The sequence below is a fragment of the Oenanthe melanoleuca genome, chromosome Z (genome assembly GCF_029582105.1).
Source record: "Oenanthe melanoleuca isolate GR-GAL-2019-014 chromosome Z, OMel1.0, whole genome shotgun sequence".
Classification (NCBI taxonomy): Eukaryota; Metazoa; Chordata; class Aves; order Passeriformes; family Muscicapidae; genus Oenanthe; species Oenanthe melanoleuca.
The window spans coordinates 68429807-68444493 of NC_079362.1; the positions used below are offsets into that span (position 1 = coordinate 68429807).

The following is a 14687-nucleotide window of genomic DNA, read 5'->3' on the forward strand; positions in this document are numbered from 1 at the left end:
GGAACAATATTTGATCACTTGCTTAAAGGAACACAAATCAGATTCCAAGAACAAGAAACATGGAAAACATCAAAAAGGGAGACGTAAAATAAATCTGAAAATGTCTGAAATATGAAAGTGCAAGAATTCCCTTCTGTTTCACCAGCAACTACACGAGAATAAAACTCTGGACAGTAACCAATTACTCTGACAGCAATTTTATTTATGATCCTTGTAAACCTCTGTGCCTGCTCCAAGAAAGCCCAGGAGAAGATGTAGCACTTCCAAATGAAGCCCAAGCTGCTGAGTTAAGCAGTTCCTTGCAGCATGGGGATTTATGAGCTGGTATCAACCACAATCAAAAGAAACCTAGACCCACACTACTGAAGTGATGGACAGGCCGGTAGTAGATAAGCCAGGCAGATGTTCAAAGCAAATTTCTTGATGGAAGGGCAGCAATTCTGCTAGGTCCCTGAAAACAAGCAGTGAATTTAAGCTGATGCCCATTTTTCTCTGAGGCGGGACTAAGTGAATTTTGCAGTTTCTGATGCTTTTTATCCAATTAGAACAATTTTAAACTGCCATCACAGAAACAACAGAGTTACTCTTCATGCTTGATATACAGGCAATAACGGATCTAAGTCTATTGTTTCACTGTTGCAGAAAATGTTTGACATAAATGAGCTGCTTTGACGGTTGACTTCCAAACAGCCAGAGAAGAAATCCATCTCAGTCATATCCAGACCAACAGCTCTGCTGTCTATAAATCATGCTAATGCGTTCCACCTCCTGAAATCCAGCTGTTCCCCACTGCAACTCAACATAGCTCCTCTGCAAGCATGGCACAGTGCTTGTCCAAGGCAAATATCACTGCTCCAGCTTGATACCACATTCAGAATTTTGAAGTTACTTTTTTCCCACCTGCTCTACCAACTGCACTCACAGCTTGAAAGCCAGCCTAGGCTCTCACCTGCTCAGCATCTCTGGGGTGACTTGGACCCCTCTGTCCTTATACCCTTTAGCTCCTTGACCTGAGGCAACAGGGAGGGAAATGCAAAGGGATGTGGGGGGAAGCAGAACTCTTGGCAGAACCTCTCTGCCAGCAGAACAAACACTTGATTTTTGTGGCTCATGAAAAGGGAGCTGAAAAGCTACTTTGACTAACACTGCATTTATTTTGTCCTCAAACCCCTACTGAATCTGCCATGGCTGGAGCCTTTCCTGTACTTTTATTCCAGTCTTGCAGGCCTTCATTCCCCAGCAGTGGGCAGGACAATGCTAGCATGTTCAAAAACAACCTGATGGCATCCAGAACCAAGACTAAGGGGAAATATATATGTGTGTAAGAACAAGGCAGATATGCCTGGTACCTTGGCAACAAAGAATAAAATCAGTGTAAGAGCAATAGGTGAGGGATAATTTAATACTATGCTGCCCTTTACCAGTTGACATCTCTTTCAGTACTTGGCTTTCACTGTCCTTTTGATCGATTTACCTCATTTTCTTGACTGAATCATGATCCCTCATCCATTCGCAAACTCTGCAGATGATTTGTTTCAAACTCTCAGGTAATACATTTAACAAGTGCGAAGGCCACCCCCAGACTCTGTCTAGCACCATGACAGCTGCTGGAGCATGCCAAAGGCACTGGGCAGGCAGGGCAGCCCAGCCTGCCCTGCACTGGAGACCTTAGTTTGCTTTACTCCTATACTGCCACTGTAGCAAGAACAGGTTGCAATGCACTTAATTTTCTCTAGCAGGACATTTTTCACTTACAAATGAATGTTTCAATACAGTTTTTGGTCCCCCTGAAAAGCAGGGCAGTCAGGGTCCTGGCAGGAGTAAAGAAAACCTGACTCAGAAAAGATTAATTGCCTCCCTACAAAGACAACACAGGAATCCTGATCCTCAGTGGTCCTGATCATAAAATTCATGGCCTTTCACAACACTTTAATGCCACTGGTAAAAGAATAGGCTCCAGCTCTGTATGTATCTCCAGGTATGTTCATAGGCAGCTTTCTGCTTGGTGGATGAGCAGGCATGTGTGAAAGCTACTTCTTGGGCTGAGCCAGTCAGGATCCAGCTGCATGTTCTGAGATATGGGAGAGGGCTAAGCACATCTCTCTGTCCTGCAGTATCCCAGCCTGCTGCTTTAGGGCACATGACACAGCAGGGAAAAGAATGCCTGTCACCTGACTTAACTATAGGGCTGCATCTCTCATCTTTTCCTCATTCAGTAAGAACTGGGTCATTCTCAATTTGACATGGAATGAAAACAGCATCAGCCTTAGGTGATTTGACTCAGCTCCCACAAGTCAGTAAGAAATCAAAGCCTTAACATGTAGAAGAGCTGCTATTTATTCAGACAAGCTGAGGACCATTTGGCTTCTTTTGGAAACCCAAAGACATTGTTTTACAATAAAGTGCTCATTTATCCAAGCTAAACTCTTTGTCAGTCACCAATTCTGCCAGCCTGGCTCTCCTCTGAATGCCTCAGTGATTAGGATAAAACAGTGTACCTGAAGTCAACCTGTAAGCATGTGCTACATCCTCTTCCTCTGATCTACCAGGCCTGTTACTCTTAAGAACAGTATTAGATTGGTTTTATGCGATACAGCCTTAGTAAAACCTTACTAGACTGCCTGCTCCTTGATCTACCAGTGCTCACAAATGGAACAACCAATAATTTGTCCCAGGATCTTTCTGGGTATCTCGTTTAGGCTGGTTGATCTCTTCTGCACTGTCACAGTACTTAACACAGGACAAAGACTGTTACCAGTCTTCTGACACTTCCTTACTCTGCCATCCCCCACAAATACCTGACAAAGAACAAGGAGATGGTTTCAACCAGTCTTTTAAGTACCTCAGGGCAAATCTCCCAAGGCTGAGCTATCTGAATACACACCTCAGTTATACCAGTCCCTCTGTGCTCTCTCTGCTGTGACCCACAGTCAGTGGGTCACTCAGTCCCTGATGTCAGGCTGAAACTATCCTCTCACACCATGGCCAAGCTCGACCTCCTCTCATGCTGGCAGGGTCCTGGCTGTGCCCTGCCAGGGAGAGTCAGCACTGCAGACTGGGGCAAGGGCAAGGGCAGGCAGTTGCACAAGAAAGGGCAGCACCCCATCTGATGGAAGAGGCAGTCACTGGTCTCTGCCACCTGCACCCCATGGCAGGCCAGCAAAGCTGCTCACAGGGCAGACACTGAACTGTCATGGTTTGGAGATTGGCATTTAAAATGAACCTGCACAGATTGCAGGTCATTATAAAATGCCAAGGAATAAAGATCAAGGTTCAGGAGCCGCTATCTCTGTACAGAAGGATTTGACAGACAGCTGGAGGCTCTCAGTGGCCAAAACAACACAAATCCAACTTGCAAATTCAAACTCAAGTGAAGAGCCATTCCTAGCAGTGAATTAATTAATTAATTAATTAAGAGCAGAGAGGGGTAGCTTTTAGAAACACTTGCAGATTCTCCTGATGGACTCTGTTTCCAGTAGGCCTTCATGCAAAGTCTAACAGATTAATCAACACACAAAATCTTTTGAGATGCTGTTGAAGTTATTTTTTTTGATTCATACATCCATGAAGTAGAAAAAGGCAAACTTGGCTACTGTGTGCCTGAGTGAACTAGTTAACCTCAGCAGATCAGTTTTGTCAAAATGCTGTATTTCACAATCTGAAAGAGCAATAGTTTTAGTAATGAAAAACTGGCCTGTGAGCCTCTCTTTAAAAAAACAATTCCTGTAAAACAATTGACAAAAGCGGTTGGAATTTGACTTTGTACTGAAACCAACTACCATGCTGATAAAGACACCTCACCTGCAATCAGTAGCTACTGGATGTCAGTGAGCAGTACTGTCCTGAGATGCCTGATGCCCATTTTGAGGCTTGGAGGCCACTAGAGCATGCTGTGATGGGAAGGGGGCTGCATCAGTATAGAAGTGAGGGCAAAGAGCCGTAATAGCAAACCAAAGTCTTCCAGGCCAGCTTTATTCTCTAAAAACAGCTGCTAGTGGAGAGAAATGCCAATGCACAAAGAGTCTGGTAGCAGAGGGAGGAAAATGGGGAACAGTCTAATTGGCAAAAAGTGAAGGCAGCATTAATTTTGGGACTCTGACCATCTATCTATCTCATTGACTGCTGACATGCCACCAGCCCTTGTTCTAAAGCTGACTCTCCAGCAGTTCACATCAATCTCAAAGATTCAGCAGGGAATAAGAATGAGCCTTTTAGGTTTTGCAGCAGAAGAAAATGAACAGTTTTACAAGAAGCAGGCACTTATGCTGCAAATACAATTTCAAAGCCACTTTAAGAAAGCTCCTACTCGCTTCAGCCTACTCAAAGGACCTTTTGGGTGATGGTAAAGAGACTCATGCTCATTCAGTGTCTTTACACCCCTGCAATTGCCCTGGTCACAGTGCAGAGAGCCAGGCAAGATCTTGTCCCAGCCCTGCAGAGATGGTGGTGGCCCCATAAGGTATGGATAATCCCCCTGGGCTACTGCAGAACGGGAGGAGGAAACATTCAAATGCAGCAAGGGCATCTGTAGTCATGTTCACTGCCCTGACACCTCAGGGTAAAAGCATCAACACATGAGAGGTCTGCTGGCATCCCTGATTCATGCCCTACAAAGAGAGGACTAAGTAAAAAATACCCAGGCAAATATTTGCAAACCTGAAAGGTTTAACATGCCTCTTGTCTGCAAAATCATTCATGTTTTAAAGACAGAATGTGGCTATTGCCTCAAGTCCATGGTAAATGGCCAGCAAGTTTCTGCAAATTGCTCTGTGTACACTCACACATGTGCCAACACTAAGAAAGTGTTTCTTCACTGAGAAAGGATGGGCATCAAGACCAACTGGCAGAATACCCTTGGCATGTTATACTGTGAGTTAGATTCAACAGAAAGCTGGTCTTCAAGGCTTCACATTCAAAACAGTTGTACAAACAGTAAAATAGGTTTATATAAGCAGGAAAGAGCACACTTGCTTCCTGAGCAGCAGCACAAGCCATTAACTAACTTCCTGAAGGTTTGGGTTGTTTAAAGTATTTCACATCTTGAAAGGTCAACAGTTTCACTAATGGGGAAAAGCCCTGGAGCATATGTCTGACCAGTTTTCTCTGCAGAGTGAACACTTGGATGGCATTTATCTTGAGGCTATCAATATTTACTACAGATGGTTATACCAGGACCTTCCTCTTGCTGTACTAAGTAAGAACTCAGCCCACATAAATAGGAGAGCAAATGTGTACAAGCCTGTGGTAAAACTCCTGGGATCCTCCTTTTCACACCAGACATTTCACAGGGTCACAGGATTAGATGGCAATTCAGGTTGAAAGAGACTCACAGAAGTCTCTAACCTTTTGCTTAAAGGGTAAACTCTGAGGACCGATGTGGTTGTTCAGGGGTCTGTCCAACCTGATCTTGAAGCCCTCCATGGACTGAGACGGCACAGCCTCTCTGAGCAAGCTATTTCACTGTTTGACTGCCTTCAGAGCTAAAGTTTTTCCATATATCTAGCCCAAACCCCTCATTTCAACTGACTTCAGCTGTTGTGTCTCATCATCACTTCATGTGCTGGTGGAAAGATCTTGGCTCTAACTTCTCAGTGATCTCCTTGATGGTACTGGCACGCTCCTGGGCTCCTTCTCCAGGATGAAAAAGCCCAGCTTGACAACACCATCACACCCACAGGGCAGCTATGACCCACAGCCTGGGATCCAGACAGGAGGACACTTGTGATATGAGTTTTCAGCTTTTTTTACAAGCTGCATATAACAACTCATGCATGAATTCTGCACACACACAAGTGGAGGAAATGCCAACACCATTTCCCTCTTTAATGAAAATAACTAAAAGAAGACTAAGATGAAATCTGAGGTATGACTCCCAATTTTACATGTTTCAATTATTTTTTTTATGCTTTAAGTTTAAGATGGACTTAAAGTAAACTCCCAAAAGCAAATGCTGCTGAATGCTGCAGGACTGAATTCTATCCCTTCCATTTCTCTGCCCTCTGCCCTTACAATAAGCTGGCCAATATCTCCACATTTCCTGTACCCTAAATGGAAGTGTCCAGGTATTCAAATCCACCTCCAATTCTTTTAATTTCCAGAGGGGATCTCTCATCCCAGAAGCCTTTTTCTTCCTGTCATGCTTTTACCATCTACAACACAAGGTGTTCTCTTTTATGAATCTCTGTTTATGATCTTTCTGAAATAAAATGATCAGCAAGCAGAGCAGGAAACTAAGGAAATTAACCAGAACATGATGGAGAACGGTAGTAGCAGTTACTATCCACTGCACCGGTGGAGGAATGTGCACACTTGGGTTATTTATAAAGAGGCAGTGCTGTCCAAAGCAGATGCCCAGCTGCCAACAAACACATTTTATCATAATGATCCTGATATTTACAGCTTTTATTAAATCCCTACCTCCTGGATTCGTGGGGATTAAGAGATTTTTATATTCTAAAATGCCTCAATTTCCAAGTCGGTCTTAAGGGTCTCATGCACATTTTGGACATATACCATCAGCTTGAATAAGAAAAAGTGTTTTAGAGAATACGCCAGGTATCTCCTGAAGACTGCAATTAGGGCCTGGTTTTAAAACCACCTCCAGGCAACCTTCAAATTTTGCAGGCATGATTATGTGCAGATGCCAAGATAGAGGTGGTTTGTAAACAGGAGTCCGTTAATGTTTTATTTCCTGGCTTAATGTCCTGTATTTTTCTGTTCTGGAGAATCATAGAACATCCTGTTAATGCAGATTTTTTTTTTTTTTCCCCAGCATTAATGGAGCCTGCCCTTTGCAAGGCACTGAGTTATTCACAAGAAGTGCACTCTGCTACAAAGTGGAATATGTCCAGAATAGAAAAGGTTGTAAACAACTATTTATTCCACTTCCACTGCAGATCTAGAAGGTTCTGTTCAATAGCAACTATGCTGTGTCTCAGCCACACTGTGCTGCAGCCAGCATGTTAGTAGGTAACAGAGTATTCCTATCGGCATCGGCCCTGGCCAGCCAACTACAATAGGAAGGCAGCTCTTGCCTGGACCTGTCCTACTAGCCGGCCCAGTTTTGGCCTGTTCCTTGTTGATGGCCACTCTTCTCAGAATTTGGGATAGAAGGCATAAAGCAGAATCAGATCCTAATAACTTAGCTTCTACTTAGGACTACTGAATTAGATCCAAGGATAGCCAAGTGAGATACTCTACGTGCAGTGCTGCCAACTTAAACAGGCTTTTTGCTCTGTCAGTAGCCTCATATAGGCTCCAGGTCCATGGATGCTGTGGCTAATGTGGCTAGGACAAGCTGTGGGTGGGATGGGAATATCCTGTGGCACAAATTCTTGCCAAGACCACAACAGTTTCTCTGTAATAGGTAAAGCTCTGAGACAGAACTCAAATGGTATGAAGCATCTCTAGAGATGAGCCATCACTGCCAAAAATTGACCACATAAGTAGGAAATCCAAATACACACAGTGTTTATCCTCCACCTGTTCATGATGCTCAGGATGTATCCCTGCCTGCAGACATCTCCATGCTTTTCCCCACAGCTGGATACCAGGACACAGCTGGGGTATCCACAGCTCTCTGCCCTGCTCACCCAGCACTCAATCAAAGCTGTGACTGCCAGCAGAACCCTTGCACACACAATGTCACTTGTGGAAAACAAGTCAGAGGGTGTGATACACTGAATGCACTCGCTGCCTTCAAGCAGGCTCTTCATTTGGTGTATGGGAGACCAGACACAGACAGATCCCAAAGATGAACCCAGTCCTGGCCCTAACTGTGAAAAAAGAGCATCAACATTCTGTGTCACTCTGTGGCATCTTCCAGGAAGACCAGGTGACCCAGTGAAGAGATTTCTATTGCTTAGGAGAGACAAAGTCACAGCCTGAGGCAGTGTATCAGTGAAATTATTTTCTTGCTATAAAATAAAGGTTAAACTACAATAAAGTAGTCAAGGCATCAGTTCAATGATAGGGACACATAAAGGCTATCCTTTTGTTAGAGTAATTCTGGACAAACTGCACAGACTTTCCAGTTTATACCAGCTAAACATAAAGCTCATGGTAACAGAGCAATGTGCTCTTACAGTATTCAACCAGTACTGATGGATAGCTACATGTCCTGGCTATTTGCCAGGCCCAAATTAACCACCTGAGCTACAGCAATATGTGGCTAGAGGCAACAATATAACTGCCATCATGCCAATATTAGTACTGGTCTACAGAGTTCATTTATCAAACTATTACTCTCAGAGACAGCCCCATAGGGTGGAAAAAAATTATTTTATTTAACTGGAACAAATTTCTATTGGCTGACTCTAGGCATATTACTATAATTGATTTTTAAATATCAGTGTAAGTATATAACCACTTTATCCTATTGTTTCTCTACACATTGAAAGTTCAGAACCAATGCCCTAATGCCAACTGTATAGGAGAGCTGTGATCTGGAACATTATCTCTCCATCCCCAGGGATGTACTGGGGACTAAATATCAAGGAATTTCAGTGTTTTAGTTGTACCATGTGCAAGCTGCACACCTGCACTCACATTAACAGGTTAACAGGAGAGCAGGGAGGGACTTTTATGCATCTGCAACACCTACTTTGAGGAGGACTGAGAGATTAATGCCAGGGATGTTATGCCAAAGGCAGAAAACCACAGGAGAGGGTGGGTTTCTGCTGGTGGCTCCCTGATACGTTTGGCCAGGATTTGGCTGGCCCATTCCCATGCTCAGCCCTAATCTCCTTTGACTTTCTCCCAGCTTAAAGAGAGCAGTGTTCTCCCAGCCTCTCACCTGGCCATCAATGGTGACTGCAGCAAACACCGTGGAGGAGTAAGGAGACCACGCCACATCCCCTACGGCAGTATTCAGGTCATAAACAAACATTGGAGTTCTATAAAAAAGACACAGAGAGAAGAATTCATGTAAACATGTGCCACTCTGGAAATGTAACTGAGTCACAAATACTTGGATGTTGCAGAAGTGGGAGATGGGTATTGCTTTATGTCAGACAGCAGCCAGGGTCTGAGCAAAGGCAAAGCAAAGCTGAGCACAAATACAAATGGGTCAGGATTTGACCTGCTGCAATGAGAAGAGAGGTAGCACGTTTCTTTCTTTCTTTCTTTTGGAAAGCATTTTGAAAACATTTTCCCAACATACACAACAAGATGGAGTCTCTGGTTTATATCAAGAATCATATGGGAAAAAATTATCTCCCTTCTCTGGACTTCTGACAACAACATCGAATATTAGAGCAGTATTGGCAACAGGAAATATGTGATTCTGACTGATTTACAACAAAATCAATTTCCTGATTGAAACCAGACATTCCTTAACCACTAACCCTGACCTTCATTTCATATTTTAAAATGTTCCAATTTTTTTGTCTTCTCTGGCTCTTAGGAGGTTTCTGGCCCCTGAAGCTAGAAGCCAGTCCCTGACATTTGTCTGTAGCATTTCTCTGCTATAGTAGGTCCTGCCTGAAGGAAGCCTGATCCAAGTAAATGAGCCAGGCTCTGTGCTGAGCTATGCTGCTTGGCAAGTTCCTGGGGCAGCCGATGCTCTATCTTACACCTCATACCTGGGGTGCACAAATCTGAGTACAAAAAATAAAAAAACAATTATCATTATCAACATCTGGGAAGGAAACTGAGACTAAGGTATGAGCAGAGTCAACATGTGCTACTGGCATGTCAGGCTGGACCTCCATGCCCCACTAGGACCCAGCAGGACCTACTTGATGGTGTGATCCCAAATCTTGACTGTCCAGTCAGAGCTGCAGGAAATGAAGACTTTCAAGTGGAAGGGATTCCAGCTGACTGAGTCCACAGCCATGTGATGGGCTTCAAACACATCCAGAAACTGGTTTGAATAGCTTTTTGAACACTGCAATGGAAAGAACTACTCAGTAATCAGAGCTAGACCTCCCAAAGCTTAAATTCATGTAGAAAGATGCCTCTGATGAACATGTATGACCCCTCAGGATCTTTTGGGCTATTGGGAAGAGGTGGCTGGTACTCAGAGGTGCTACTGAAAATCAATAATTTAGCACATGCTGTTTCACCCCACTTGCAGGCAACATCCTGCAGCACACTGAGATAGGAATTGAAGTTGTCTGGTTGAATTTAAACAGCCAGGCCCCAGAGACCATTCTTGACTGTGGGAGCTACATTGCCTTCCTGCCAGCCTGGGCTCCTGCTGTGCTTCTCCTGTGTAAAAGATTCACAAGATAGGCAGGGGAGAACATCCCTGTGCGGCTCAGGAGCACTGTGTGCTCACAGCACTGTGTACTGCTCAGGAGAACAAATGCTCACAGCACTGCTCACAGTTAAAATCTCTGGTAACAGTGGTCTCAGCACAGAAATGTCTTACTGGTCCCTTTGACTCTAAGGACTTTGGAAAGATGCTGTAAGTCCTCTCCTGTCACCACCCTGGACAGCCTGCTCAGAAAACCAGCCCCATCGTACCACTCTGCAAATTCTTTCTGTCGTGCCACATAAGACTTCCCAGAGTGTATGAGAGCCACAGAGATTGTCCAGGACTCAGGCATGTCCCTGACAGGGCAGGGGACCCCACTGAAGGGCAGCCAACAGCAGCCTGTGAACTGGACAGTGCCTACACAGACATGCAAGGGTCAGACCAGCAGCATCACAGCTGTGGGTGGTGCTGAATTGCAAAATGAAGGATATCTTCAAGAGCTAGAAAAGGAAAATATTTGGGACCCTTGGAAAAGTCACTTTGTGTATGAGCTTATGAAACAGAGAGAAATTAAAATCTAATTGACTGCAAGGGGACTTGATCTAGATCCTGTCAGCTATGCGTACACATAAATTTTAGGTTATTCTCCCAAACCTCCTTCCCTCCAAGCACATTAGAGGCTTTCTTCACTATCAACAAAGACTCAGTCTCACATGAAATGTCATTTTACTTGTGTTCTCACACAAGCTGCATCCATACAGGACCTTGGAGTTGGTTTCAGGATTTTCTGTTGGTTAGCCTCACTACTGTCACAGCAATTGTTCTGACTGTTCATTACTCCCTACTGAATGCAGCACCACACCATTTGCCAAGCATTTGCCACAAGTAGCAGGATTGCTGAAGTGCTACATGACTTTAATCCTTGCAAACCAAAAATCTAAATAATCATAAGACTCAACTGTTTATTACAAGTGACACTTCTTGTCTGGGTACTGTTCACCGTGCAGAGACTGGAATAAGGGTGCTAAACCATTCCCACAGTAGAAGCTCCTATACACCTGAGAGGCTTGCTGTGGCAAGAAATAACAACGAGGCTCGTCCCACTGAGATTTACTGACAGCGTCTATAAGCTTAATAATAGTTCGTTGCATAGTCTCTGTTGCTGCCCCTGCATTTAACTGTGGGACCAAAATCTTCTTAAATGTCATGTTTCATAACGTTACTTCATAATTCTTAATGTTCAGCCATCAGGAAAATCAGTACTTGTCTTGTTTTGAAAGTCACTTTGCTGGAAACAGACAGAATAGGTCACAAGTAATTACAACAAGAGAGAAGCTGCTTTGTCCATCTGTCCTTCCAAGTCTGTGGATTGAAGGTCCTTAATATCTGAGAACTTTGAAGAGGGAGATTTTAACCAGATTTGTCTGCCTCCAACAGAATGTTCAGTGCCCTGTTTTCAAAAGCTTGTGGGGGTTGAGACCTTGATCAATGCTCTCTCAGCACTGGTACAGGAGATCCACCATGCTCTGGGATGTGCTGATCCACAGAACTGCCTTTGCAATCTCCATGACAGGAAAGGGATCTGCATTTTTTTTCTATGAAATCAGCAGCAAAAATATTTCTACAGGGCAGACTCCTACCTGTGTCCTTTGTGAGAAATGAAGCTTGCATATGTGCTTTAGCCTAAAGGCATACACCGTGCTCTGGCAGTGCCTGCCAGCCCCACACAACATTAATCACAACCCTTACCATTATCTCTGAGTGCAAGACAGGGCTGCTTTCTTCCAAAGATGCATTTTGAAGAAACACCACAAACTTCAGAAAAAGCTCAGAAAAGAAGTATTACTTTAATAAATAGAAGCAGTTTCTGAGCTAACTACAATTGCTGATGAAGTCTTTCCCTACTATTCAGTTCAAGAACCCTACAATTATTAGATATGTCAGTATGAAAACAAAACCACTGGAATATGTGACACCTAAGTCCTGACAAGAGAGCTTTGAAGAGGATGACTAGATTCAGAGAGAAGGAATTTGTGCAACCTCTCTGAGCTTCCAGAGCACTGCTCGAATTTGCTGGTAGTGTTTTTCTCCTACTTAAGTGACGGTAGATGTGTTTGAATGGTAAACAGTATTTTTATGATGAGACAGAAATGCAAAAATACATCTATGGCAATGCAGGAAACCAAAGACTACTCTTGACAAGGCTACAAAACATGGGGGAGGAATACTGGGAGAAAATGAGAACTCTGAGGACACAAAACTTATGAATAATCTTCATCAACAGCACTTCAGTTTACGCTAGACGTTAGTCTGACACAAAACTCTCCCACATACCCAGTGAATGGGTGGTTATTACTGTCCTTATAAGGTAGAGAGTTTCTTCAGTTCACTAAAAGGAACACTGAGAATCTACGCAATACAGAAATCCAAGAGCAATTTTTTTCAGAGAAGGTTTGTATCTGGAAACAGAAAGACAGTTCTGCCCAACACTGGCACTTCCAGGCAACTCAGGACATCCAGATGCTCTTCAGAAATCGGATACAAATGTGTTGCATGTTGTGTGGACAGGCTGTCACCATCTACATCAGAGACTCTCCTGGTTTTAGCTCAGTGGTGCTTGTACAGATCTGTAACAGAAATGCTGAGATTTCCAGAAGGGCTCACAAGCAGAAACCAAGGCACAAGAACACATCAAGAGGAACAAAAGGAAATGGCAAAAGAAAGAACCTGTGGTAATTATTGAAAAATATAGTCAGTTCAGCAACCAGACAACCAGGCAAAACACAGACAGAAGCCCCAAAGATAAGGTGGTGAGAAGATGAAGAACAGAACTCAAGCCATAAAATATCCAGACTTTGCCTAAGACAAAGTAAGGCTAAACACTGAGGCGAATGATCTCTCTATTACTAAATGGTCACTGGAAGTCAGAGCCTGTCCAGAAAACATTTTTTCATCTTCTTTTAGGGAAAACTCAAGAGATGTGATAAGGATTCAACAGGCACCATCCTTTGTCATCTGTAATAACAATAATAATCCTGTCCCAAACTGAAAGATACCAATGTTCTGGTATATACTATAAGAGAATAAGTGAAATTATGTTTGTTTAAAATTAGAATAACCTTTTCTTCTAGTCAGTCTTGCACTAGGTTTTATTACATTCATTTGTTACTCTCAAGAAAACTGTCTAACAGTGAAAAACACCAAAGCCTTTCTTACATGAGTGTATTCAAATTTCCTCACAATTTTTCTACTGAAGGCATGTTTATTGGAAGGTATTCTGACCAAAGACTTAAAGTCACAATGTTTCAACACGAATCTCAGAAACCATGCTTTTTGATGCCAAGCTGAATGATTCCTAAATAGCAAGTAAGATATGCAAAAAAGCATTCAGAACTGCGTTACAGAATCATATTAATGCAGAAACAGCTTCTCCTCTACAAAAAAGGGCAATAGATTGGTCTGTGTGTAATTTAGATAATGATTTCTTGGCTTCAGAAACACTATTAACTGAGCCATTTTCAGAACTTCACCATAATTGTTCTGCAGCTAAAGAATTAACATATTATCACACTATTTGTGGGCATGCCTGCTCTCTGGGGAAATAAAAAAAAAAAAAAGTTTCCCTGGAATTCACTTTCCAATTTATTTAAGAAATGATCTAAAATTCGGCCCATGGGGAGAGCAGCCCGTGTTTGATCCCTGACTCAGACAGCATGTGAGGAGTCTGTCCGTCTCACTCAAGATTCAAGCGCAGCACAGAGAACTGGGCAGCTCAGTGCAGTCATGGGACCTGAGAGCTGCTTGGGCTACTGTGGGACTGTCCTTGCTCCCAGGATCCAAGTGGAGCAAGGTTGCAGAAGGCAATCCATGGGCAGCTCCAGTAAGGGGTTTACGTGTGCAGTGTTTCAGTAAAGTATGTGATGAAGATGGTGGTGTTCCTTGAGAAATATCTGGAGCAGCAGCTGACCCCAAAACTTTTGAAACTGCTTGTAGCAAGCTCTTGGGGGATGCAAAGTGTGGAACCACTCTTTCTCATGTTTTTTGTAGATACTGTGAAAATCTGCTCATGCTACACAAAAGATTTCTCTTCCCTGTGTTGTCCTAGACCTCTACAGTCTGATGGAAGGCAGGCGTTTCCTGCCCTTGGGAATAGGGTTTTACAGGACTGTGTTGCACAATGGTTACTTTTCACTGTGGCTCACCAATGCAAGAATATTGCACACCAGTGACCTTGACAATAAAAGGGGAGACACTATGTATCAGCATCTCCCCACATTTAGCACAAGAACTGCTAAAATATCTGCATGGCTTCATGGCTGGGATCAGTTCTTACCTTAAAACTGCATCCTAGTTCCAATGAAACTGGATTATCTAAGGCAGAAACACCCACAGCTTTTTCAATGTCAAATTCTCTACTGTCCAATGCTCCTCCATGAAGAGCTTTCTTTCCTGTGTAACTCAGCCAAGGTACAGTCCTGAATGAGACACT

General features: G+C 43.3%; 1 protein-coding gene across 1 annotated transcript in view; it reads right to left on the reverse strand.

The window, feature by feature from the left end:
* The window catches only part of DNAI1 (dynein axonemal intermediate chain 1), a 136428-nt gene that overhangs the window by 32483 nt on the left and 89258 nt on the right, over nucleotides 1–14687 (reverse strand). The window contains exons 17-18 of the mRNA XM_056513014.1: nucleotides 9738–9886; nucleotides 8795–8894 (exon numbers count right to left, since the gene is read on the reverse strand). Coding sequence (XP_056368989.1) covers nucleotides 8795–8894; nucleotides 9738–9886 — 249 coding nt within the window. The remainder of the gene's footprint in view (nucleotides 1–8794; nucleotides 8895–9737; nucleotides 9887–14687) is intronic.